The sequence below is a fragment of the Pagrus major genome, chromosome 16 (genome assembly GCF_040436345.1).
Source record: "Pagrus major chromosome 16, Pma_NU_1.0".
Classification (NCBI taxonomy): Eukaryota; Metazoa; Chordata; class Actinopteri; order Spariformes; family Sparidae; genus Pagrus; species Pagrus major.
The window spans coordinates 6,629,737-6,654,452 of NC_133230.1; the positions used below are offsets into that span (position 1 = coordinate 6,629,737).

General features: G+C 43.5%; 1 protein-coding gene across 1 annotated transcript in view; it reads right to left on the reverse strand.

Annotated features, from left to right (window-relative positions):
• pacs2 (phosphofurin acidic cluster sorting protein 2) overlaps nucleotides 1-24,716 on the reverse strand; it is a 51,023-nt gene that overhangs the window by 16,990 nt on the left and 9,317 nt on the right. The window contains exon 2 of the mRNA XM_073483572.1: nucleotides 199-286. Coding sequence (XP_073339673.1) covers nucleotides 199-286 — 88 coding nt within the window. The remainder of the gene's footprint in view (nucleotides 1-198; nucleotides 287-24,716) is intronic.

The window sequence follows — 24,716 nt, forward strand, 5'->3', positions numbered from 1 at the left end:
CCGCTCAAATAAAAACAAAAGCAGGAACAATAAAAAATGGATTTAAAATCAACAGCCAACAGTAAGATTAACAACACTATAGCCCTTCTTGTGCCCTTCAGAACGTGAGATATAAGGGACCAGTGCCCAGATATTTGTTTGTGTTTGTGTGCAGCAGGTTTGTACGTGTCGTCTGTTGTGTCTGTCTGAACAGCATACCTGGATTTTAACCGCTATGACCACAGAGATCAGCTCTTTATCCAGTTCTCTCATCACCACCAGCTTCTTCAGAGTCAGACTGCACAACCTGCACAGAGGGAGAGAGAGAGAGGTGGGATTTGTGTTTAGCTTAGTGCCGCTGGTGTGTTTTTTAATATGCACAAACAGATGAATCATTCACACCAGAAAACAGCCTGTGTATTCATTAAACAGACACAACAAGTAAACAGTTTGCGAGTAAGCAAGACGCGCTCGGTCTGTCAGGAGACACAGCATCAGTCAGTCAGCAGGTGTAACGACTCCGCTGGTGCTGGTGTGATCACGTTTTCACAGTTTACAGGAGGTGTTAATTTGATGCTCTTACACTGAGAAGATAAAAACGTGCAAGGTCAGCGATTTATATGAACCGAACAACACATTAGCGTAGCTGCGAGATTTGCACTTACCACAGATTTACTGACATCTGTGGAAAAGAAATGGCCACTGCAACTGTTTTACCTGTAAAATGTCCTTTAAAATCCAAATACTTCCTGTAAAACTCCCGTATAACCACCACTTTCTGCTTTTAGATTTTATTTTTTATTAATTTAAATGTTTTTTTTAACACTTTGAACAGAGCCAGACGAGGTGTTTCCTCGTTTCCAGTCTTTATATGCTAGGCTACGAGCTAAGCTATGTCCTGGCTCTAGCTTCATAATAAAGGTGCAACCACACGTCATATTTATACTCAAAACAACCTGAGGGCAGCATATCATTAGCATGCTGTTAGCTACTTAGCTCACTTAGCTGTGCAGCTAGCGGCGTGGACTGGGAGCTCAGGGACAAGAGGAATGTTGGTGTTTACACCGCTAGCACAGGAGCTTTGGTACTGTTTGATTTATTGTCAATCAAAATATGGTAATACTGATGTTATTTGGTCAGAGTTCAGTACACAAGTACGAGACAGGTTGGGCGGGGGTTAGCATGTTAGCATGCTTACTTCAGTTGATATCTCTGCAGCACAATGCACTGACATCATAATGTTATTTCTTCAAATTCTGTTGATAATTTTAGTTAATTTTCAAATGTTTTCAAATAAGATTCTTGCAAATTTCACCTTTAAAGACACAGTCAAATTAAAAGACACTTTCCAAGTAGCATTAACCTGTGTCCCTGTCCTAAATTGTTCAGTTATTTCTCTTTATATACCAAAGAAAATCCTTTTTGAGTGTCCATGTATCCAGACAAGCAACTAGCTAACGTCCACCATCACATAAAACTGCACTTAAGGATTAGCTTGTGGTTTGTGGTCAAGCCCCCAGGTCATAATTTCAGCTATTTGGTCCGATAAAACTGAAAAAGTCTTTTTATTCCCATTCAAGTTAGCAGCTAAATACACGGGGACTAATTAACTGATGAACACAGGAAACGAGGCAGGAGAGTCTCTTTCCATGACACAATGTAATCAAATATGACCCTCAGGTTATGAGGCAGCCGATGGGCCCCCTCGCTGCTCATCTTAAAAAAGTTTTCTCATGACTGAAACTAAAAAACTGGTCACTGGAGCAAGGGGGTGGACCTGGCTACACATCACACAAACTTTCCTAAATTCCAGCACTTGTTAGTAAGCAGCAGGCTGAGCTAAATCCTCTTTCACTCGCAGACGGGTATCTGCCAGCGGAGCAGAATGGCAACACTGAGGCAGGATGGTGGCGGGGCAGCCGGGTGTCACTGTGAGGACCATATGTGTGTGTGTGGTGCTTTAACAAGCCTGTCACGATTTTTTGAGACACTTCCTCACAAGACGAAAGTGAAAAAGAAAAGCTTTTCTTTTCACTCTTTGGTTCCTTTGAGCGAATCATTCAGGAGAGCAGCTCTGAAGGGGCTGGCTGCTCACAATCTGGAGGCCGGTTCTCACCAGCCATTTGTCATCCGGCTCTCCTTTTTACTGCAAAATTAAACAGCGTTAAAGCTGCAATGACATCACTTCTACATTATTCTGGGGCACAACAACACAGCATTGAATGTCGTTCAGCGGCAGGAATGGCTATTCAACACCGGGTAAAAGATGTGGGTCAAAAACTGCCATGAGTGACGGAGGAGAGAGTGAAGTGGAAAAAACACAGAGAGCCAACATTAATACACCGATATCCATGACCGAGCAGCTGACCTTGTTTGTAATATAACTCCTCTCCGATTCTCCTATTTTGAGAACTGGAAGTGAAACACTGACAGATAGGTGAGGCACCAAACAAAAGAAAACAGCAGTGCAAACAGTCGAGGGCTTTCAAAACCCCACGGCGTGCTGAGTGACACAACGCTGTGGGGTATCAATCAGCCCGGGGAGAAAGGAAAACATCGGGACGGGGAGTGAAGAAGCGACGACAATGGCAGGTTTGAAGAAGCCTCGACAGGCTGAATGAGGACCTTTCTCTTCTTCAGCCGAGACACGACCCAAGAAATCCCAGGCACAATGGACACAAGCCAATGAAGGGTGGCATTGTCCCCGGCCCGCTCTCACACGGACAATACGCAGCATTCTTGTTCCTGTTTTGTATTCTACCCTGTTCTCATTGGTTCCAAGCCCACAACTCCATCTATTTCAGCTATGCTAGGTGGATGGATGTTGGTTTGAGTGGGCAGAGACGGCCACATGATAGCTGCTCTGCTAGAATGTCACATTTATCTTTTGGATGCTTAGAAGTTTTTTTTTTAATCACTCACAACGGGTTTATTGTGCAGCTCTGAAACAACCAAAGGTTGAGGTTGGTGGATGGGTCAGACAAATGCAAATGTACCGAAAGTCATCTTTTACGAAACCAAGTAGTTTTGTTGTCTAAACTTAACCAAACTGCGACCTTTTTGCAGTTGTTGTTAATACCTGACTATTGATCTGCTCTGCACAGAAGTTAATGCATCACCTCAACGCAAAGAAAACTCAATCTGAAAGACTTAAGTTGTGTTACTTGTACAAAGGAAGAAGGATGTGTGGAACAAAAAAGATGATATCTCTGTTTCTGCTGCATTTTTAAACTGTCCATAATAGACTGCTTTTCAAATCCTGGTGCCTACATTACCCACAATGCAACTTATCAGGCAATTTATCAAATTAGACACAACTTGATCTCATCAAAAAGTCTGTGAAGCAGTGAAGAGTATCAGCTTTACCCTTAAGTTAAGCCTGGAAGTCGTCTGTTTCTTCTTTGATACACAAATAACGACAAGTCAGAACAAAACAGCCGAGTGCTGATGTTTCACTCAACAGTTGCTGTCTGTTTCACTCTGAACCGAAGTCGAGGACTCACTCACTTCCACCAGCTAACGTGCTCTGAGCTCCTGTCTGTGTTCAACACACAGCTGCTGTTTTGGCTCTGCAGCAGAGAAACCTGTTCCCTGTTCCGTCCCCTCGACGCGTCCCCAGAGGGGCTTCGGTCTGCTGAAACACACGGCCTGCCGCCTGCAGCTCAGCCCTGCCAAATCCTCATCCACTGCCCAGCTCAGCACAGATGCTCTGGCGGCCGGCGAGGGGAGGGAGGGCCGACGGGCCCGGTGTGGCGCAGCGATAGCAAAATCACAATCACTTCAAGTGCCAAGAACAACAGACCAACAGGAGGATGTTCTGCTGTCACTGATGCAGAGACGGATCAACACTGGGCTGTGAACACACGGACAGGGACGATGACACCTGATGACTCATTCCAAATCAGATCTACCTAAACTAACTCAATTATGTTAACGCAGGTAAACTCGTTAAGAGAGCTTGTTAAACATACATCTCCCAGCTGGAACTGCAGGGGCTATCGGACTATTGCCTGTTGAGGTCCAAAGTGATAGTACCATACTACCTTTTTATGGTCTCAAACATTTAATATCAGTTGTAAAATATAATATGATAGATTGGGTGTAACACCAGCATTTCTTCAAAAGAGGACACTGTTCAAAGACCTGGAAGCAATGGTATCAGCACAGTGTTGGACTTTATAAAACTAAAGATAAAAATATATGACTGTCAAAAGGAACAATAGTTTATCAGTAGAGGGCAGCGATACGCCGCTGCGGCATCTTGTCAGCTTTATCCAAAGGCTGGAAGAAGAAGAAGTAGCACCAGTAGTGTCTGCTATACTGTCGTGGTCGTCACTATTGCAGTGCCGCTAAGTATTTGCCGATGAATACTATGCTATTCACGGCCTATTGGTTTCATACTAAGGTTTTGGACATGGTTGAAAATCTCCAATACTGTTTTAGCATACCACACAACATGTTTGTCAGGAGTTTCGTCTGCAGCCAGTAGCTGAGTTTTAGCCAACGCTAGTAAAAACATCGATCAACGGTGCACAAAGCCCAGTTATCTCCAGCAACACCTTACACAACGAGCTAATTCATTACATAAAGATGTCGATGAAGTCGTCGATGCCTCTCTTAAGGTTTCGCCCTTCATAAAGGGGTTTAACTCTCCGTTAATGAGCACAGGGCCGACTGTAGGTGTGCTAACATCAGCTGTCGGCACTGCGGGAACTTGGCTGTCAAACACTGTCTAGCTTCAGTGTTTTTATTTTGCGTTTGACCACGTGTTTCCTCAGCTTAGACGTGTCGCCTTGGTCAGCTTTGTGTTTTACATTATGAATATTGTAGCAGGTGTTGTCCTGACTCACTGTGACTTGGTTCTTTCTCTTCCTCTCTAAAGATGCGCTATGACGTACCGCAATTTGGCACCACTTGATTTATTTATTACCTTTCAAAGAACAGAGTTTGGTACCCAACCCTAAGCACCAGACAGGTCGGGCCAGGACTAACTGGTGAGCATGCTAACTGCATGAGACATCTGTGTAACAGAGTCCATAGACTTCTTTGACATTACATCAACAGTTTTTAATTTTCACATTTTGTTGATAATGTAAGTTTACTTCTCAAACTAAACTAAAATTCTGGCCATATCTCACATAGTGCTCCTTTAACACAAACACAAGGAATACCCAACCCGAACACTGTGATGACTGTAGCAAGAAAGGACCCAAATGCAGACTCCAGGCAGGCAAATTGGAAACAAAAAGTGAATAAAAATCAAGAACTAAAGGAAATACAAAACATTCAAGAACTAAACCAAGAACAAACCAAGTAAAGTGCAGGAAACGCAGGCAGGAACACACAGATGAAACACAAGGAACAAACACAGAGCAAACACCGACCCAAATCACAGGAGGCTAATCAGGGACGGGTCTACTAATAATCAGGACAATCACGGGCGGGAACACAAGACAAAGGCAGGAAGTGACACAACCTGATACCTGAGTATGAACCTTACAGAGTAAAACAGGAAACAATAAAACTGAATCTCAGCGTGACAAACATATGGTACAGAGCGAGTGAAGGAGGACGTCGACCGTGATGAGCTCAGATGACATAAACATCCGAGGTTCAGTTTCAGCTCCTGGATTCGCTTTCTTCTGTTAACAGTGAGAGTCGGGTCGGGCGACTGTACACTGCTGCAGCGCGCAGCATCGATAATGAGATTTCCATACTTCACACTGCCACTTCCTGCTCTTCGGCCACAGATCTCACCCGCACACACACAGGCACTTAAAATAGACGCTTGAACACGATGTAAAAATTGAGTTAATAGTGTATCGGATATCAAGACGGGAGCCATCTTATGACTTCAGTTTGATTCTGGGTGTTCCTCCCCGAAACAGACTGAATTATCGAACGTAGTCGTGCATCTGGAGTGAAGGTTTTAAGACCTTTGAGCTAAAAAAGTGAGTAAGAAAGACAGAAAAAGACAAAATAAGCCTGCTGTCCTTCATTCTGACCAACTGATGATACTGTACATGGCTTTAATCCAGCAGCGGCTCTACTGTATGTACAGATTGAAGCTTAGACTATAGGGCAAAGGATAAACTACTGCAGGGGATTTACCATTTTATATCTCTGCATTCTTCTGATTACATGTCACGACCGAGCTCCGACAGGGTTCAAAGGTGTCATCTAATTTCACAGCTCCGTCTCTCGGTGCTGTTTCACTTCAGACCAGACGTATGTTGAAACTACAATAACAACGCACTCATCTCATCACAAGAGACGGGACGCGTCATGCTTTCTGAGACATTCAATCTGTGAAAGAAAATCCAATTTCTGAATCTGCTGAGTTGAAATTGGATTTAAGCCAGCCTTGTAATGTTCACTGCAACACAGTTCAGGGCTGAGCAAGAAGAAAAAAATCATTTGAGAGAGTCCCGACTCTCCTGACCTACAGCACTCCCACTGCTTACATAAACCCCGGGCTGGCACAGCAGGCTGCGTCAAATTTTTACTCGACCACCCTTTTTCTACAAGTTCACTGTTGTTCCTGCGCCCTGAATCTGAAATCTGACCTGGACGTGTTCACTCTGCGTCTGTGTTTCCTGTTTCTCAATCTTCATCTGGTATCAATTGTTGAGAATCAACATTCTTCCAGCTCTCCTTCGCGGGACGCCTTGTGATTACAGTTTTTTTGCCTTTTGCTTTTTATATATATGTTCAGTGGTCTGCTGACTGTGGAGAAAAAGCCACACATGTCAGCTGCTCTTTCCTAGACTACACGCAGAACACTCACATGGCTTTAATCCATGTTTTGGATTTAATTCCTGCTAGAAAATGAATGTTTTCCCCACAGCTGGAAGCCAGAAGGAGTGATTTGCCTCTGTACTGTACTTTTTTATGGTTGATTTGTACCTGAGCTTGCCAAATATCCAACACCTGAAATATAAAGCAAAGTTTGATTTAGGTTTTTATGCAACTTTTTTCATTATCTCTCTGCAACTGTTCAGGCACAGGTCCAAAAGACTCCCTCCAGTGTTAAACTAGTCTTGCATAGCCAGACCTATCTCTGCTGCTGTGTCAGCACTGGAGAAAGGTCTGGCTGAAGCCGTTATCACTCTGCTGTTCGCTCTGGCCAGTCACAGTCATCTTATGCGGTGCAAAGCCCAGGATGCAGCACGGTGAAAAACAGTAACGGGGGACATTTGCATGTAAGGAGGTGAGCCCTGGCATTAAAAATGGCTAAGGGTAAAGCTGCTAGCTTGTTTGTACGTTTAGTAACCAGGTTAGGTTTAGGATAACTTGCTAAGTTGTCGACTCTGAGGTTGTTGTTGTTGTTTCCCATAGCAGCAATGATTTTTACAATGGTAACATGCAGCCTGACATTGAGTGTCACAGGAATGAGACAGAAAATCCAGAAATAAGTTAGCACTTCCGCTTTCCTCGCCTCAAAGTCAGTGGGTTTTTTGAGTGGGTTTTCCGTGAGATGCCTGAAATAAGGTCTGTGCTTGGTTATTTAAGATATTTTCAAGTTTCGTTCTAAGACATAAATACATCAGTTAATACCCTACGTTTGAATTATAAAGAGCTTACGTGTCTGAAAAAGGCTACTTACGAACAAGTGGCCACATGAGAAGTTGTCCCAGACATTAAACACTGTTACGCCGAATGCCAATATATAATTATGCTAATGTGAGCAAGCTAACAAGGCTAAAAGCTAAAGATTAGTATTCGGCTTAGGCTAAGCTACTTGAGCACAAACATAAAATCGAAATTGAACTTCTTATCTAACTAATATCTAAAATGTCCTTTTCTTGAGGAACTCCATCGTCCACAGTTGTTTCCTGGCAATTAACAGCCATTACTGCCACACTGAGCGATCGCCTTGTCTTTAGACTTTCGGCTTCTCTTGTTTCGATCTCTTCATGGACTCACTCGAGCGACCTTTGGGTCACTTTGGTGTTACCACATTGACCGCTCCGGGCAGGCTGAGTCAAGCTCGAACCAAGAAAAGCAGAAGGATCTGATTACCTGCCTCTAATATCTGAAACACAAGACTCGCTGTAAATCGACAGATGCACACACACACACACACACGCACATAGCTACACATACGTGAACACAGGGCTGATGGGAAAGGGCTCGGGGTGCTTTGGGATTTGTTAATGTGAAGCTGACCGTTACAGTCTGGACAGCCTCTGATAACGTCGTTTCAATCACACATATTGGTTTGCCGCTCGTACGCTGCACGAATTTCCAGTGTTGCCATGGAAATACTTTTTCTCCCCCTCTGATGTAGGTTAACAGGCAACCATCAGTTATGAACAAAGTGGAGCACAGTCAGCGTGTGTGTGTGTGTGTGTCTGAATGAATCTGAGTGCTCGTCTCTTTGTAGGCTGGGATGCATTAGGAGCCGACCTGATGCGCGTCATATTGATGCACTTCTTCTGTTCTGACATTTCCACGAGGGCACCGCAGCCAGGGGAGACGGAGCGCCAACAGAGCAGAGCATGTCGACGCCACCACCACCACATTTATCTGTCTTGTGCAGTCATTTGTCAGTTTCTTAATGTCTGTTTCAGTCTCATTTGTGGCGCATCCGAGCAACAAGCCCAAAGTCGTTAAGAAATACATCTATTTGGAAACAAATTTGTATTCAGTCTGTGTTGCACAGACAAAGACGGCTGCGTTCCAACAGCTCTCTGATTAAAAACAAATTAAAGTGTCAAAAATATGAAAAAAGAGGCTGTGTTTTGCATCGGAGTAACTGACAATGACTCAACAACACTGAACTCACTGACCTCTTAAAGATGAGAATGCTAAGAGTTTTTCACCACTGCCCAAAGTTGGTGGATGGATGCATCGTGGATGCTGCAGTCATAAAACAGTCGACAGAGTCCCTGTGCCACTGCACACTCCAACATGAACCTGAGCCTTCTTGATAAAGGCTGGATGACCAATGCATGGTTTATAATACAGCTCACCTGGTAAAGTGCACGCCTCATGCAGGATGCTGAGGTCGAGGCTCAGGGTTAGAATCCTAACCTGTAGTTTTTGCTGCATGGAGTAAAATTTGTCCGTCATAAAAACTTTTGAACCACAAGAAGTTCTTTAGACGTCTGTGAGTGAAGTTGAAAAGAAGTCTGAAATAACATCGTAAAAACTTTATTTTTTAACCCTGCAGGGATGAAAGAAAGTATAATGAAGACGCTCATTTTGTCTTTTCAATGTCTGCAAATACAATGAATAGACGTCTTTTGGATTTTTCTTTGCCACTCAGAACCTGCGCACATAAAAAACAGGTGCATGCATGACAGACCAGTGTCCGTGAGTGGAAAAACTATTGTCACAAGGGAGCTGGACTACACGCCTGTATAAATGCAGTCCCAGGAGCACAGGACTGCAACTGCACTTAATGTCAAGCTGACTCTTGAGACTTTGAGGACGATGTCCCTCCTTCTGTCCTCATCTCAGGTAGGCTACATCATGACAGCTTGTGATGCATACATGTGTTTGTGTCTGAGTGTGTTTACTAGGTCATATAGTATCTGTCGGTCAAAATGCCACAAGAAACATTGATTATAATCACAGTAGTCGACATCATCACCCTCTCTGGACCCGCCTGTCACACAGCTCACACTCCTCCCAGTGTGTGCTTGTTGTGTGTCAGACAGCTGAAGTGACCTATATTCTCACATCTCTTGGGGTTCTGGAAAACCAACATCCTTCTCTCTCTGTCCGTCCTTCTTTCAGTCTGGCAATCCTTCCTTTTTTTTTCTCCCTCATCCTGTTGGTAGCTCTCATTTTATGACTCACCAAGAAAAAACGTGCAAACATGCCTTCAGAGACTGTCTGAAACAGCTCCTCAGCTGCAGAAAGTTGAGTGTATTTGGGAAATAGCATTCGACTAAGAGGAAACTCGGAGCTGCTCTGCTGGAGATCAGTCATTTCCCCTGTCAGACTACAGATCCTTCACCTGTCAGTGAATGGAAACTGTCACATGGGAGGTGTGGCGCTGGCACAGACGCACCAGAGAGGCTTCAAGGAGGAAGGAAGAAGGAAAAGTCTCACTTTCTCCAAAAACTTTCTGTGGGCTGAGTGGTAAACTTTAATGGCAATGACTTCTCTATACATTCATTCACGACTGGAGGCGGACTCTACTGTAATTTTAAAGTTCGACTTTTAAACATTAGCTGTCCACGAATGAATTCATTAGAAATAAAATCACCGCATATAGAATTTTTATGACATTCTCAATATTTCCTGTTACCTACTTTTAATTAAGCTACAATCATCTCTCCCTCCAGAGCAACACGTCAAAATATTCATATCAATTTCACACATTTTCAAGCATTTTCTAAACTTAATCACTCAGGCTTCCAGCTACAACTATTCAAACTTTGAAATATCCAACATTTTGTCTACATTAAGGTATTATTCATCTTTCAAATCCCATTAAAACTTTTCAAATGGTTCAACTTTCTTTGAGGCTTAGGTTATAATGGAAGTCAATTAGAAATCCCTTCACACCCACTCATTTTCAAACTCTTTCCAGTCCAGAAACCATTCTTCCGAACGTCCCTTCTCTAGTATTTAATAATGCAGCACAATGAGAATACAGACGTTTCATAAAAGACGAGCATACAGAACGCAAATCTGCCTCTTTGTCGCCGATTACAGAGACTCCAGTCTGTATATTTCATAAAGTTGATTGATAAACCACAGAATTGTCAAGAAACTTTAGGCTTCATGATGAAATAAAGACTTTATTCATCCCCACGCTCGCTCTTTCTCACACCGCCATTAACAATGCACTAAATGAGGGAAGAGCTTTGGAAAGAAAGGTGCTCATCCATCTCGTAGAGGACAATTAATCCTGGTTTGTGCTGAAGAGAAGGACTTTCTGGATGTGACAGGAAACCTGCTGCAGCCTAAGTGCAGCATGTTCGCCCGGCTGACAGGCTCCATCGGTGCACTTAATTTAGCTTTAATCACATGGTTGAGTCCTGTTAAGGTAACAGGTTCAGACCACGTAGCGGCTTATAACGTCCATCAACGGCCAGCTGCTCACTTAATTGCTCTGAATGAGTCAGCAAAATGCCTTTAATATTCACATGCATACACATAAGTAACCGCCACTAACTCTCAAAAAGAAAATCAATCATGTGTTATTATCTGTGCCTCTCCTCACACATCTGCTGGCAAATCACGGCCTTTTTAAAAGCATCGATGTGATTCTTCAGTCCTTGTGAGAGCCGAACGTTTGAGATGTGATTGTAATTGCCGCGTGTTGACGTTTCCATCGAGGTGTGACGCCTGTTCACACATCTGTGTGTCCTCTCCGAGGAGGCGTCGTGGCCTCTTCATCACATCCTTTCAAACTTGGGAGCGAGATTCGGTGAGGAAACATCTTGCATCTGTCGCGCGGTGTGGACACACGGTGGGTGATTGGTGGGGCTCGGTCGCTATGGCAACTGGGATTACACGTGCCACAGCTCCATTTGCACATACAGTGTGTGTGTAAACGCTGACAGGAGATCTTTCTGCATGCTTCGACATCAAAGAGGGAAGAAGAAGAAGAAGAAGAAGAAGAAGAAGAAGAAGAAGAAGAAGAAGAAGAAGAAGAAGAAGAAGCAGTCACACGAGACACTGTGTCCTGCCTGTCCGTCCAACACCAGACTGAAACCTGAGACTCAAACGTTACAGATGAATACTTCATTCAGCTACTTAAATACACACACAGCACGCTGAAGGCTGTCACTGATTTAGATCTGGAAGCATCCTACTCCAAACATGCCTCACACACTCACAGGAATGAGAGACATGCCATACCAGCACCTCCGGTAACACCACAGTCAGACCTGCTGCGGACTGAAGATGAAGCTGGTAAACAACACTTGAGTCTTTCTTTCAAGACGTTTCTGCTTTGTTGAGCTTTACAGAGGCAGCGGAGGTGAGTGAGAGGAGATCTGACAGAGGTTAGAGGACACACATGAATGCACACACATCGGCTGGATCCCAAAAGATACGATACTATATAGTTTACACTGTTCATAGTGTAAACAGAGGCACGCTTCTGCAATGTACTCAGATTCTTAGGTAGAAGTAGCAATACTGGCATAGTCTACCTAAAGTACCTGCATTGATAATCCTACTTAAAGAGGAATGAAACCTAAAACTACAGGAATACTGAAATGACATATCATCATTTTTTTAAGGGGAATGGCAAACTTGTTAACAAATAGTTGCTTATGTACATGGAGACATTTCCAGCTGTTTGTGGTGACAGAACTTGGTCTTTATAACAAAGCGTCAGGACATTTTCTAGCACATTTGTGGCAACAAAAGTGCATATTTTTGACAAGGCGTCAGGACACTTTCAGTCCTGTTGGTGGCAACACAAATGTTTTTTTTAATGAGAGGCCGAGACATTTCCAGCTGTGCCAAAACTGGGTGTTTTCAAAGCTACATCAGGACATTTTCTAGCTGCGTTTGAGGCAACAAAGGTGCATATTTTTGACAAGGCGTCAGGACATTTTCAACCAAGTCTGTGGTGGCAAAACCAGGTTTTTCTAGCGAGACAGTGGGACATTTTCTATCTACGTGTTTGGCAACAAAAGTGCATATTTTTGACGAGCCATCAGGACATTTTCCAGATGCTTGTGGCGACAAACCGGTTGTTCTAAATGAGCCACCGAGACATTTCAAGCCGGTTTTGTGGTGACAAAACTGCGTATTTTTGACAAGGCGTCAGAACATATGAACACAACTCTGACATGTCATCTATTTTTTTAAGCGGACATGGCGAACTTGTTAGGAAATAGTTGAGTGTTGATATAGAGACATTTCCAGCTGTGTTTGTGGTGACAGAACCAGAAATTTTAAGCCAAAACATAATGTTTTCCTAACCCCAACCAAGCGGTATTTGGGCCTAAACTTATCCACAGCGTGTCAAAACGTGGTCGAGTTGACGAAGTTTCACTGTGATTCTGCATTAGTTTCCCTCGGCTTAAAGTACACATCTGTATACTATAATGTGGCCATTGTTAAGCCTTTTAATTTTGTCATTAGGGGTTTATTGCATTCCTAAAATAAGCATCTGTTCTTGTTTTTCATCATCCAACAAAGTGGCGAGGCCAAGCGCTGAATCTGTAAAAGCTATGAATTTGTTGGGGTAGAGAACAATTTAGGGTGATGATTAGACGCTTTTCTTGTTTTTCTTCCCTCCTGTGGGTCGCTATTATTCCGGTGGAGTGAGGCACAAGGCGAGATGCCAGGAAGCCTTGGGATGGAGGGCAGGGAAGAGGGGGAAGTCCATGTACTGGATCAGTGCCCAGACTGCCCCCCTGCAGCCCCGGGCTCGGCAAACATCCATGAGACAGTTTATATGTAGAGGCGTACTGAGAGGTGAAACAAAAACAGAAAGCGATGAAAGGAGACAGGAGGAAGTGAAAACTATATAATAAGACAGCAAACCACAAACAGAAAGAGAAAGAGAGAGCAGCAGCTGCACCGCCGCAGCCCGGTGCAACAATTTATTTTAGTTTGACAGCCCGAGAGTCTCTGTCAGGGTTTTGGTTTCAAACGCTGACATCTGCCAACCTGCAACTTCCAATTACTGCCCCTTCCTGGAGAAGCACACTCACAGCTGGGATGCCCGAATGAAGCTCTGACAGGAAGGGTTGTTTTAACTCAGAGACTTCATTATTTACCGCCACTGCTCTGATTATTGTTGTGGGTTTAATACTGAGGAGTCAAGGACTGACAACAGAGCATGACACGACCATTAAATCTGAAAACCTCAGACGATTCCTGTGAACTCACTGGTCTTCAGTGAATCAATCAGTGAAGCTCTTTGTAAACGGTGTCGTTCGCACGGTAGTCTGAGTGTGTGTCGTAAAAATATGGGAAGATATAAAACTAGAATGCCACCTTGCGGTCGTGTGCCTCTGCGCACCAGTCAAGTTACAGTTCATGTCCAGACATATGGACGTCACTAAAGTAGTAAGGTACAGAAATATAAAAATATACTTACAGTATCAAATGTACAAGTGCTTTTTCTGCAGTAAAGTGTCTCCTGTGACTGATATGTTATAATGTACTGTAGCATCTTACTGTTGTAGCTGGTCAGCAGCTGGAGTCTGTATTTAACTGCAGTGTTAGCTTCCCCAAGATAAATCTGAGGGGTTGTGAGACGATTAACGGAGCAGGAAAGAAGAAACACAAGGTTCTACTGGATACATTCATATTCATTTATTCAGCCTTTTCTTTTATCTTTGCTTTTTGTGAAATATTGAAAAGTTTTGCATGCTTGATATTTAAATGAAACCATCTGAGAGGTTTAGAGGGGAAACCTCTCTGTGGTGGAATCTGTAAAATGAAAATGTAAAAGGGCTCGAGCGAGACACGGATGTTTCTGTAGAGATTCACAAGCCGAAAACATTGGGAACCCCTGTATTTTAACAGTGCATCACATGTTTTCTGGTGTAATATCCTCACTATATCTATCAAATGAACATATTGAGGGGAAAAAGTGAGCAAGCGCACGAACACACTTCAGTAAAGACACGGAAGGAAGAACCGACATCTGGCTGTTACATTAACGAGACTCTGATCGGACATAACGACCTCGGTAGTGACTCGAAGCCCTCGACACGACTAATGCAGACATCAACTGTCCACTGGGGAAAAAACAAACAAACGTGACAGCTGTATCTGTTGATTACAAATACAAACACACTAATTAGAAATGAAACTGAGGGCGACCTCCTCGCGGCTCATTACAGGGTCACTTGTTATCCTTGACAAGCGCAATAAAGTGCAAAAAAGAGTGAAGTTATTTTAAAGTATCGGCAATTAGCTGCAGGTCAACAGCTAGCTAGCCTCATTACCTTTAGAGATAGTGGGTGTTTAGCCTTCATATTGTACAAACAGATGAGAGAATAAGTATAATTCCCAAACTGAACTTTTCCTTTCAGGCCTTTGTTGCTGCACACTTCTGTCTGAATGTTGAGACCTAAAATAAGCATATTAGCATGGAGTTGAGGATCTGTGGCCCCTGTGGGAGGTGACCCTCATCCACTGCAGTGTCAGTGCCCTCATTTACACACTGAGCTGTACAGGACAGGCCTGCTAACACCCTGATAACAACGTGACAGAGACACACATATGCTAGGTGTAGCAGGAGAAAAGGCTCCAAGTCGAGCTTTGCTGTGGGAGGCAGACCGAGCAGTCGTACCACACATACACACACACACACGCTCTCTCTCTCTCTCTCTCTCTCTCTCTTTCTCTCTCACACACACACACACACGCACACATGCACACACACACTATAATCAATCTGCTGTGGTTCCTTCCCATTATTCAGACGTGTGCCGGGGGCTCTCCAGCGCTCAGCTGCTCATGCAATATTCAGCTGTGGGATTTACCGGCTGGCTGGGGAGACAGTGTAGTGAAGTGACAGAGCAGAGCCTGGTAGGCATATTGATGTGTGTGTGAGTGTGTAAGTGTGTGTGTGTGAGTGTGAGTGTGTGAGTGTGTTTACTGGTCACGAAACTCAGGACCCACCGAGCCTAAAATAGATCTGAGTTTAACCTGTCTAACAAGAGAAGACAGCTTTGAGAGGAAGAGTGTGAGTCTGTGAATGAATGTGTGCTGAAGTCCAAACACACACACGCACACACACACACACACACACACACACACACACACACACAAACAGTTAAAGTAAAAGCTCAACACTTTCCTGGTGGAGAGTTAAATGGGAAGATTGGCTCAACTCCCTTGTCGGTTCAATATGAAGCTACAGCCAGCAGCCGGTTAGCTTAGCTTAGCTTAGCTTAGCATAGCTTAGCACAAAGACTGGAAGCAGGGGCAAACAGCTTGCACATCTATCTCTAAAGCTAACGAAATCCACCTGTCAGCCAGCACCTCTCTAAATTGACGTCATATCTTGTTTCAAACTGTGAGGCACACCTACAAAAAAGACGTTTCTTATAACTGCAGTGAGAATAATCAGTGATAGTTGCCTGTACATCCACAGGAAAAGAAACTTCTAACAGCGAATTCAGCTTACTTTCAATGGTCCAAATTTCCAAAAATGTAGGCTACAAAACAGTTTTAACCCACAGCTGACTGACTACATGGCTATGTCGTACAGTACTTCCTGTTTATATCCAGCAAAGCTACCAAATTAGGGGGTCGGGGGTTGAAAAATGTGAATCCAAGTCTTCAACATTCACATTACATGTTTAGGACCTGACTGTCGTATCAGTAGGTAGAGGCGATGGTGGTGGATTTACTGGCAAGGAGGCTGCTGAGCCATTCACCGCAGTTCATGACTGTGTTTCAACATTTATAAGAAACCGCTGGATGTTTTTAAGGAGACCTCGGGATATTCTCCAGACGCATTTGTGGCAACAAAATGGATATTTTCGATGAGAAGTTGGAATATCTCCTGTCATCTTTGTGGCAACCAAAACAGGTCTTTTAAGCCAAAACAAGATTTTTTTCCTCACCCTAGCCAAGTGGGTCTTGTGTCTAAACCGAACCAGAGCATCAGCACAGCGTTGCCAAAATACAGTGAAAGAGCTTCTATCAGGAAGTGAGACAAGCAGCTGAGTCTTCAGCAAATAGGGGGCAGCATATCACCAGGGTAACTGCTAACTGCTGCTAATTGTAGCTGCTGTTAGCTAGATAGCTCAGTTAGCCGTGTAGCTAGTGGTCCTATAGCTGTCTCGAGTATGCTGGACAGAGAGCTCAGAGCAACGGTGGACTGTTGATGTCTCTGCAACACAATATATAGATGTTACTTATTTTTTTGATGAGTTCAAGGACAATTCTTACATATTGCAACTTTAAAGTTCATCCATTTTGTTATAAAATCTCCCCAGATTCATAAACTTTCTGTAAAAAAAAGATAATTCTTCATTTAGAGTTAAAACATCAAGAACTAGAGGTGTCAAGGTCGACAGAAGACGTAGGATATCACCACTAAAGACCCGCCCATACAGTGCAAAATAAAAGCACACATACATCTATTTACACTCATGCACATTCATCCCCTCTTTGAAGCGTCGGAGGCTCATACATAAGCAGTCTCCCCTCAGTTGCTCATGAATAATAAACAGACAACTGGAGGCAAAGTCTGAACTCCGTCCTGAACGGCGCCCTCGCCTCCTATAAACCACGCTCATATTTGCTCGGTGAATCTGTGTCAGTAGATCATTAAACTGTGAAGGCCGACTGAGTGGCAGGACCGACTCTGACTCTGCCTTTTCACACCTCATCCTCCCTCTGCTTCCACCAGAACAAGCTTTATATGAAATTTCTCGTTATGTTGAGGAAATTAAAGATACTTTGTTTGTTTATCTTTAAAAGCACAGAGGGACGGATGTAAGCTGGGATTTTACCAGAGTATTTCCTAATTAGCTCTTGGGGGGGAGAGAGACTCCATGAAAGAAAGCAAATATGAGTGAATCTGAGCACATGAAAGATGGAGGAGGAAGAGAAAATAGTGGAGGAACATCCTCACGATTGATAGACGCTGATATGAATAATAATGCTTGTATTAATTCATAAGGAAGGGAATAAAATCTACTTTGCAAAAGGGCAAAACGTATGAAATACACTTGGCATTTCAATGATCTGCATACACAATTAACTGGGGGAGAGGAAGAAAGCATCAGCTGCATTGTAACAGTATTCCTGTAATTGTGTCGGTGTAAACAGCCTATGCGCGTGTGTTTGTGTGAGAGGGAATTTTAATTTTTAATTTGCACAGCGGGAGAATAATGAGCACAAAAAGAAATCGTGCAGGCTTCAAAAAGAAAAAAAAACCCAGGGGTATAAAACACAAAGGGCAACTAGGAATGAAACTACAAGAGGTAAAAAAGAAAACAACAATAGAAAGAGGACAGAAATAAATAACAGCAAAACATTCAAAACTTTCAAAATAAAAGGTGTCGTTTAGGGGCAATGTTTTCTGCGAGTTGATACTTTGCAGTTAGTTTGGCGTTTCTGCAGCAAAAGATAAAGTAAAGACCGAGGGAGGGACGGAAATAGACAGAAAAAGATAAAACAGGAGGAGAAGGTGAGAAGTTAAAGACAGAATAAAGATGGAGGAAGGTCATGTTCCCCTGAGAACACAGACTGTCCCTCCTCCACCGAAACTCAACCATGAAACTCCTCACACACACCTCCTCCGCCCTCCTGCCCCGGCCCATGTCGTCCCTAACGTCACTTTGACAGCTCAATAATTGACTGCTTATCTTTTATTAATAGAGTGAGCCATTAGGGCACGGAGACGTGTCTGGGGTTTGGTCTGCATGCACTCCGAGACAAAGCACCGCCGGCCCTCTGCTTTTCTTTTTGTCTCCCATTTTGGCGTCTGCTCAACGCTTCACTGTCCCGTGGCTTCTTAATTAGCCTCACACACAACAGAGGTGTCCCGAGTGTTGCTGTGGTGTTACCATGTTACCCATAGTGCAACAGCAACGTCATCATCTCCAAGCAGAAACTGAATGGGCTCTTTTCAAATCACCCTCCCAAAGTGTCTAACTTCAGGGAAAAGGGTGCTTTAATTGAAGTTTTTTTTGAAAAACTACAGAGAACGAGAGAAGCCTCGTCTTCAAAGAGGCACGAACCAGTTTTCTCATGGTCACGTAACCTCGAGGTCACAAATTCAATCTTTTTGCAAGGATCCAAACTTGATTACATCACTCGCGTTGCCTCAGTTTTAGTCTGACAGAGCAGATGAAGACAGCGATTGATCATGCCATCAGATTTTGCTCTAATCAATCTGATACAGGCTGAAAGACGAGACTCAGGGAGGTCACTGCTGCTGACAGAGTGTGGAAGGACAGAGAGGACAGAAGACGATTACACAACTAAGACACAACAGCCATGTTTACTGGTAACTGTCAAACAAATTTAAAGCATATATTTCGATTGAAGAAAATGCTAATTTGCCATGTTTCCATCAGCTCGGTTGGAGAAAGTAAACTAGACTATGCACTCTGCGTAGTTTGGTCAGGAGTTGGTGGTGTAGGCTACGTGAAGCATGGCTGCATATAAGACAAAGAGGTCGCAAGCTGCAAACAAAACTAGTTTACCAACTGCAATAAACGTCAAAGAAGAAGAAGGGACTAAAGTCTCCGCCTTGCTGTTGTCTGCCTCCACATAATGGCCAGAACATTTTTTGCAGAACATTATGATGTCACAGTGAAGATGACCTTTGACCTTTTGCATATGACATGTCATCACTTCCATCATTTTATCCTATTAGATATTTGTGTAAAATGGTGTGAATTGTTGAGTAATGGCCAAAAATATGTTTTGTGAGGTCACAGTGACCTTCGACCAGCAAAATCTAGTTAGTTCATTCTTGAGAACATGGATGTTTGTGCCAAATTTGAAGGAATTCCTCATTTTGCGATCACAAAGTGGTGCGGAGGCAGAGCGGTGATGGAAACACGCCGACATCAACATGCTAACATGCTCATGGTGACAGGTATACAGTTTACCCCTTTCACCACATTAGTTGAGCGTGTTAGCTCGCTGCTTTTTGCCAATTATCACTCAACACAAAGTACAGATGAGGTTAATGAGAATGTCATTCGTTTGGTCATAAAAGGATTAAAAATATAACATTTTTGAGCTGATGATGGTGCTAATTGATAAGTTAAAAGATGCTTTACGATTCATCCGGTGGGAAACATGAATGTCTGCACCACATTTTAATGGTAACCCACCCAAAGGTTGTCAAAAGATTTCACTCAAAGCTACCAACTTGAACCTGATGTTGGTACTGACTATCGATTAGTTGGTCTAAACCAGAGTGTTGAACAGCTAACTTTCTGCAGTGAAAACACACAAAGATCTATAGTACTGTCCCTCACCCTCTCCCAGTCTGTGTAAACTGGAACTAAGGCTGATGCTGGGGGTTTAGGGCCTTTACGACCTGCAGACACCAGCGCTGCTGAATGACATCCCTGTAAAGCAGTGGAGGGAGGCTCATCCTCCTATAAACATCCCTGCAGGGGAGATAAGACTTATTGAAAGTGCACTGAAGCAAACACAGACCTTCAGCTTCCTGTCGTGTATCCAGCTGAGACTTTCTCGAGCTGATCAGATGAAGCCGACAGCTTTCAGCAGGGCTGGGATTCACTGTGCTATAAATAAAGCTTAATATACAGTATGGATTTACTGCTATGTAATATTAACTGTTGACTTTTGTTTTATAATATATTGTCCAGACGGTTTCATTTGCTATGGGTTTCATAGATATTCACATGCTGACAGGCTAAACGAAGATGGTGAATAGCGTTAATAAGCAGCTAGTCAATCGCTGGTTCCCTTCCCTTTAAGCTCTAGACGGTAAGCCAGGTGAGGTGGGTGAAATCACGGACACTGCAGCAACAGGCTCAAGGGGTTTCCTGTTTATCTTCTTGTGCACTGATCAACTTTATCAGCTGAACAGCCAATCAGAGGGATCTGTCTCACCAGCGAGCTTGGCCGCTGATAGTACCTGCTCAAGTCGCTGACTAGTGCCAACGTGTCGGACACACTGCAACAACTAGAGCCACGGATGTTGACTGACATCTAACACGGTGTGTCATGGCCCTATACACCCAAAAACACACCCACACCTGCACTGCAAATTATACATCTGAGGCCTGTTATGTCTTTACTAGATAGCGAGAGTGGAGAGATGACAGGAAATGAGGGACACAGATGCATTCATGGTTCATGGTCGGCGTCTTGCCAGCAACACACGCCTCTGCACGACAAAGAACCTGTCAGCCTGCTATGACGTACATCAGCTCATCTGGACTGGATCTCTCAAGGTCAACTCGTATGAACTTTCTTCAAAAACAGCAATTTTATCACATTCGCTCTGCAGATTGACACGTCCTGGTTACTGCACCTTGACCACCAGAGCTCACACGTGTCCTTAACAACTCTGTAAGGAAACTCCCACAGAGTGTTAAAGCCTGCAACTCCCCTCCGGTTAGTCAGAAGCCTCTTGGATGAGGTCAGACGTCTTCAAGAAACTGAAACACGTCCAGCTGCCTATGATACAGCACCGTGACCTGGATGACCGAGAACCTTCATCAAAGCACAACGCGTTTTTGTTCGTGTTTTGAACCAAAAAGGAACCAATTATATAAAACTTTGTTTTTAGCCTGCAACAAAATTAGAAATAGGTCGCTCTCGAGCCTTTGTTTTCTTTATGTAATTGGTAAATTGTATCTGTTTTACCCAAAAATATCCACATTCATCTCTTCTGATGATTAGACTTCATTTCACACGCGGCCGAGTTATTTTTGAAGTTCACTGAAGACAGAAAAGTGAGCCTCCACACAGATAACAAGCTGTTGAATACTGAGGAGCTATCTGCAAAGAAAGAGCTTAATAATCAAATCTCCCCTCCTCTGCCCTGTGCCAGATATCCTTGGCTGTGTTATCTGAAGGCATAGTGAGGGGAGGAGAGGCACACAGAGAGAGAAAGCACTGGAGTAGATCTGATGTAGGGCTGCGTCCACCAAACCAGAAGAAGAAATCTTTTTTTTTTTTTATGTATAATGAATGACGCACATTAAAAATGCAGGACAGGGAGATATGAACTCCATTTTCTCCATCAGCCCAGAGAAAGAGTGACCCAGAAACAATTAAACCCACAAAGGATGTTGAAACTGATTGTATCTCCGGGGAGAGTGGCACGTCGGTGGTTACAAAAGAGTGTGTGTTTTTACTGGAGAGAAAAAATGGGGAGGTGAATGTCATGAAAGAAAGACGAGGTACGTAAGTAGGTTATGAGTCGGCACTGAGGTCTGTGGTTAAACCAGCTGACGCAGAACAGAGTCGGGCAAAGAAGCAGCGAGCAGCCAGCCAACAGCCAAGTCGTTATTTTATGATTCGCCGCCAAAGTGCGGAGAATCGAATCCACTAAAGAACACAAGATGATCCGTGCCCTCAGAGAGCCCCGGGGGGCCGGAGCACAAACTGGAATACAAATGAGACCTTTGTACGCAGCGATCTGCAGCACGCCGCTCCACTCTGCTCCACCCATGATGCCAGCTGGACACCCACTTTAATCATTTCTCGACACAAACAGCATGGCATTTTCAGCTAGTAATTGAAATGTGATTCCATGGGTGTTAATATGCTGCAGCCTCCTCTCTTCTGGGAAGCTTTTGCAGAGGATTTTTTAATCTGGCTGCAGGGATTTGCTCCCATTCAGCCACAAAAGCATAAGTGAGGTCCAACACTGCGTTGAGATAAAGCCTGGCTCGTTGTTCATCTCAAATATGTTGGATGGGGTTGAGGGCGGGGCTGTGTCTCAGGCCAGTCAAGCTCTTCAATATCAAACTAAAAAATTAAACACTTCTGCTTCAACCTGAGTCTTCAACAGACTGTTGCATCAAAGTTGCCTTCATTTTGATCTCAACTACATCACCAGCACTGTTAGATCTTGGCAAAACAAGCACGCTGCAATCTTATTGGCTCACTGACGCAGATGAGATTAACTTCTTAGGTATTGAATGAAATCGATACTCGTTAGTATCGAGGCAATACGGTCAGTGCCATAAAAGTATTGAAGTTCAATACTCAAAACAACTTCTGCGGTAGTTGCCACGTCGATAGGTGTCACCAGGACCACACTTTGTCATGATGACACACACAGACTCACAAACTGAAAACATTACCAGCCGTCTCCATCAGGCCTGACAATATGATATCTGCACATCTTTCAATTTGAGCCGCAGTGGCCGAGATAAAAATTTAGACTAAAGGTGGATTAAAAAAACACATCCGGCACTTCAGTTTCCATTACAGCCAGATCTGAAGTGTCCTAAATAATTATTATTCATACAAGTTGAGTTTGTTAAAAGGCAGTGGTCTGGCTCTTTTGTCTGAGTAATTATAGAGTAGTCTGCAAAACAACTGTGCAGTCACAACAGTGAAACCACATCTGCAAATACCTCTGTGTTGTTTGGTTGAAGAGCCCTCAGGCAGGAGCTCTCGTCGCTGCTCTGACAGGTTTTTGCATTATAGGGCAGCTAAAAATGGCCCATAGAGCACTCTGTCCATTTATAAAAGTGTTTATTGACTGAAGTGGCTGAAAGGGTCACATTTCAGTCAGCTAGACTTATAACTGTTTTAATATGACGGTCTGTTAAAGGTCTCAATGTGAGTCTGAATGTTGTGGCTCAAGTGGATGTACTGCTGGATGCTTTAAACCCCATTTTTTTGATTTGGATATCAAATACTCACCAGCTGCAGGCCAGAAAGTGGCTCAGCAGATATATATCACGAGCCGAAAACCATCCAGTCTCATGGATGTTATTACTAAATATTTGTATATGATGAATCTAGGTGATTTTTGCATATTGAAATGAAGCTTTGTATTCTCTAAGCTGTAACCAAAGCTTTAATATCTGCCAAAACAAATATGGTAACGAACATTCAGCTGCACTTAGAGTACACTAATAAGATTTAATAAGCCGTACTGTTGTCAAATTAGACAAAAACTAGAAATAACATGGTCTTTATTAGCAAGTAAACAGACATTCAGTGCTCCAGAAACTACTTTGGGCCTTCCACCTTCTTCCGAGTTACAATCTCTGGATTATCTGAAAGAAGTTAGTGTGAAGTAACTTTCGTTGTCACTATGATGGATTGACTTTTCATGATCATGAGGATGACTTGACTGATGGTGGATTTGACCGTTTGAGGAGAAAAACAATGAAGCTGAAGAGAGAGAGCAGTGTATCAATCTCCTGAAGGCCCTGCTGAAAATTGATCCGAATGAGAGGATCACTCCCCGTGAAGTCCTCACTCATCCATTCATCACCACAGACTGATCGAAGTGTGTGTGTGCGTGTGTGTGCGATGTGAGTCCTGTAGGTGGTGCTTTGTTACGATGATTTATAATTTGATCAGTGTCGTGTTTCTGAGACATCAACGTAACAGTGAGTGTGTCATTTGGTTTGGTGTGTGTGTGTGTGTGTGCATGCACGAAGTCAAGACATCAAGAAGCTCAGGCTTCACTTCTTCAAATGAGGACTTCAATGGTGAGCCTCCTGCCACTCTTCTGAGGGATGAAGACAGCATTAACATCCAACCAGACGACAGCACTCCATCTCTCGATATTCTACCAACAGGCGTGATCCTGGTTTCGCCAGCAACGGCCGAAAACACACTGCTGCTTGAAGATCAGGAGAGTGCAGCTAGGTGAGGTGATGAGAAATAGTATAGTGGAGGGTGGCTGCAGTCGAGAACTGGAGAACTTCTTTCCCTAAAGATGAATGCCATTAATGGAGCTTTCTCACAGTGGGTACTTTGACATAACAAGTCAAAATTGCTGCTGTGGGAAACATCTGGGCCGGATGGAAGCTCAGTGGCCTGTGGCCTCAGCGATGGTCAGGGTTGGATTACCAACCTCTGTCGTTGCTGTGTGGAGTTTCTTGACTGAGTTGGGTTCGAACGGGTTTACTCCGGGTTGCTCCGGTTTCCCCGACATTACATTAGTAACATAAAAAAAAAGCTAACCAGGTCATCCAAGGCAGCAGTGCTGACTAAATTTCCATCTCCCTCTTTTTTCCCAGTTGTGGTGGAAACTACACAATTTTCTTTTTCTAATAAAGAGCATATTTCCAGATTTTGCCTACTTTATTACAAATTATGTTTTATGACGTCATATTAGCGTACTTATCTTTGTTTAATGTTTAATAATGTCC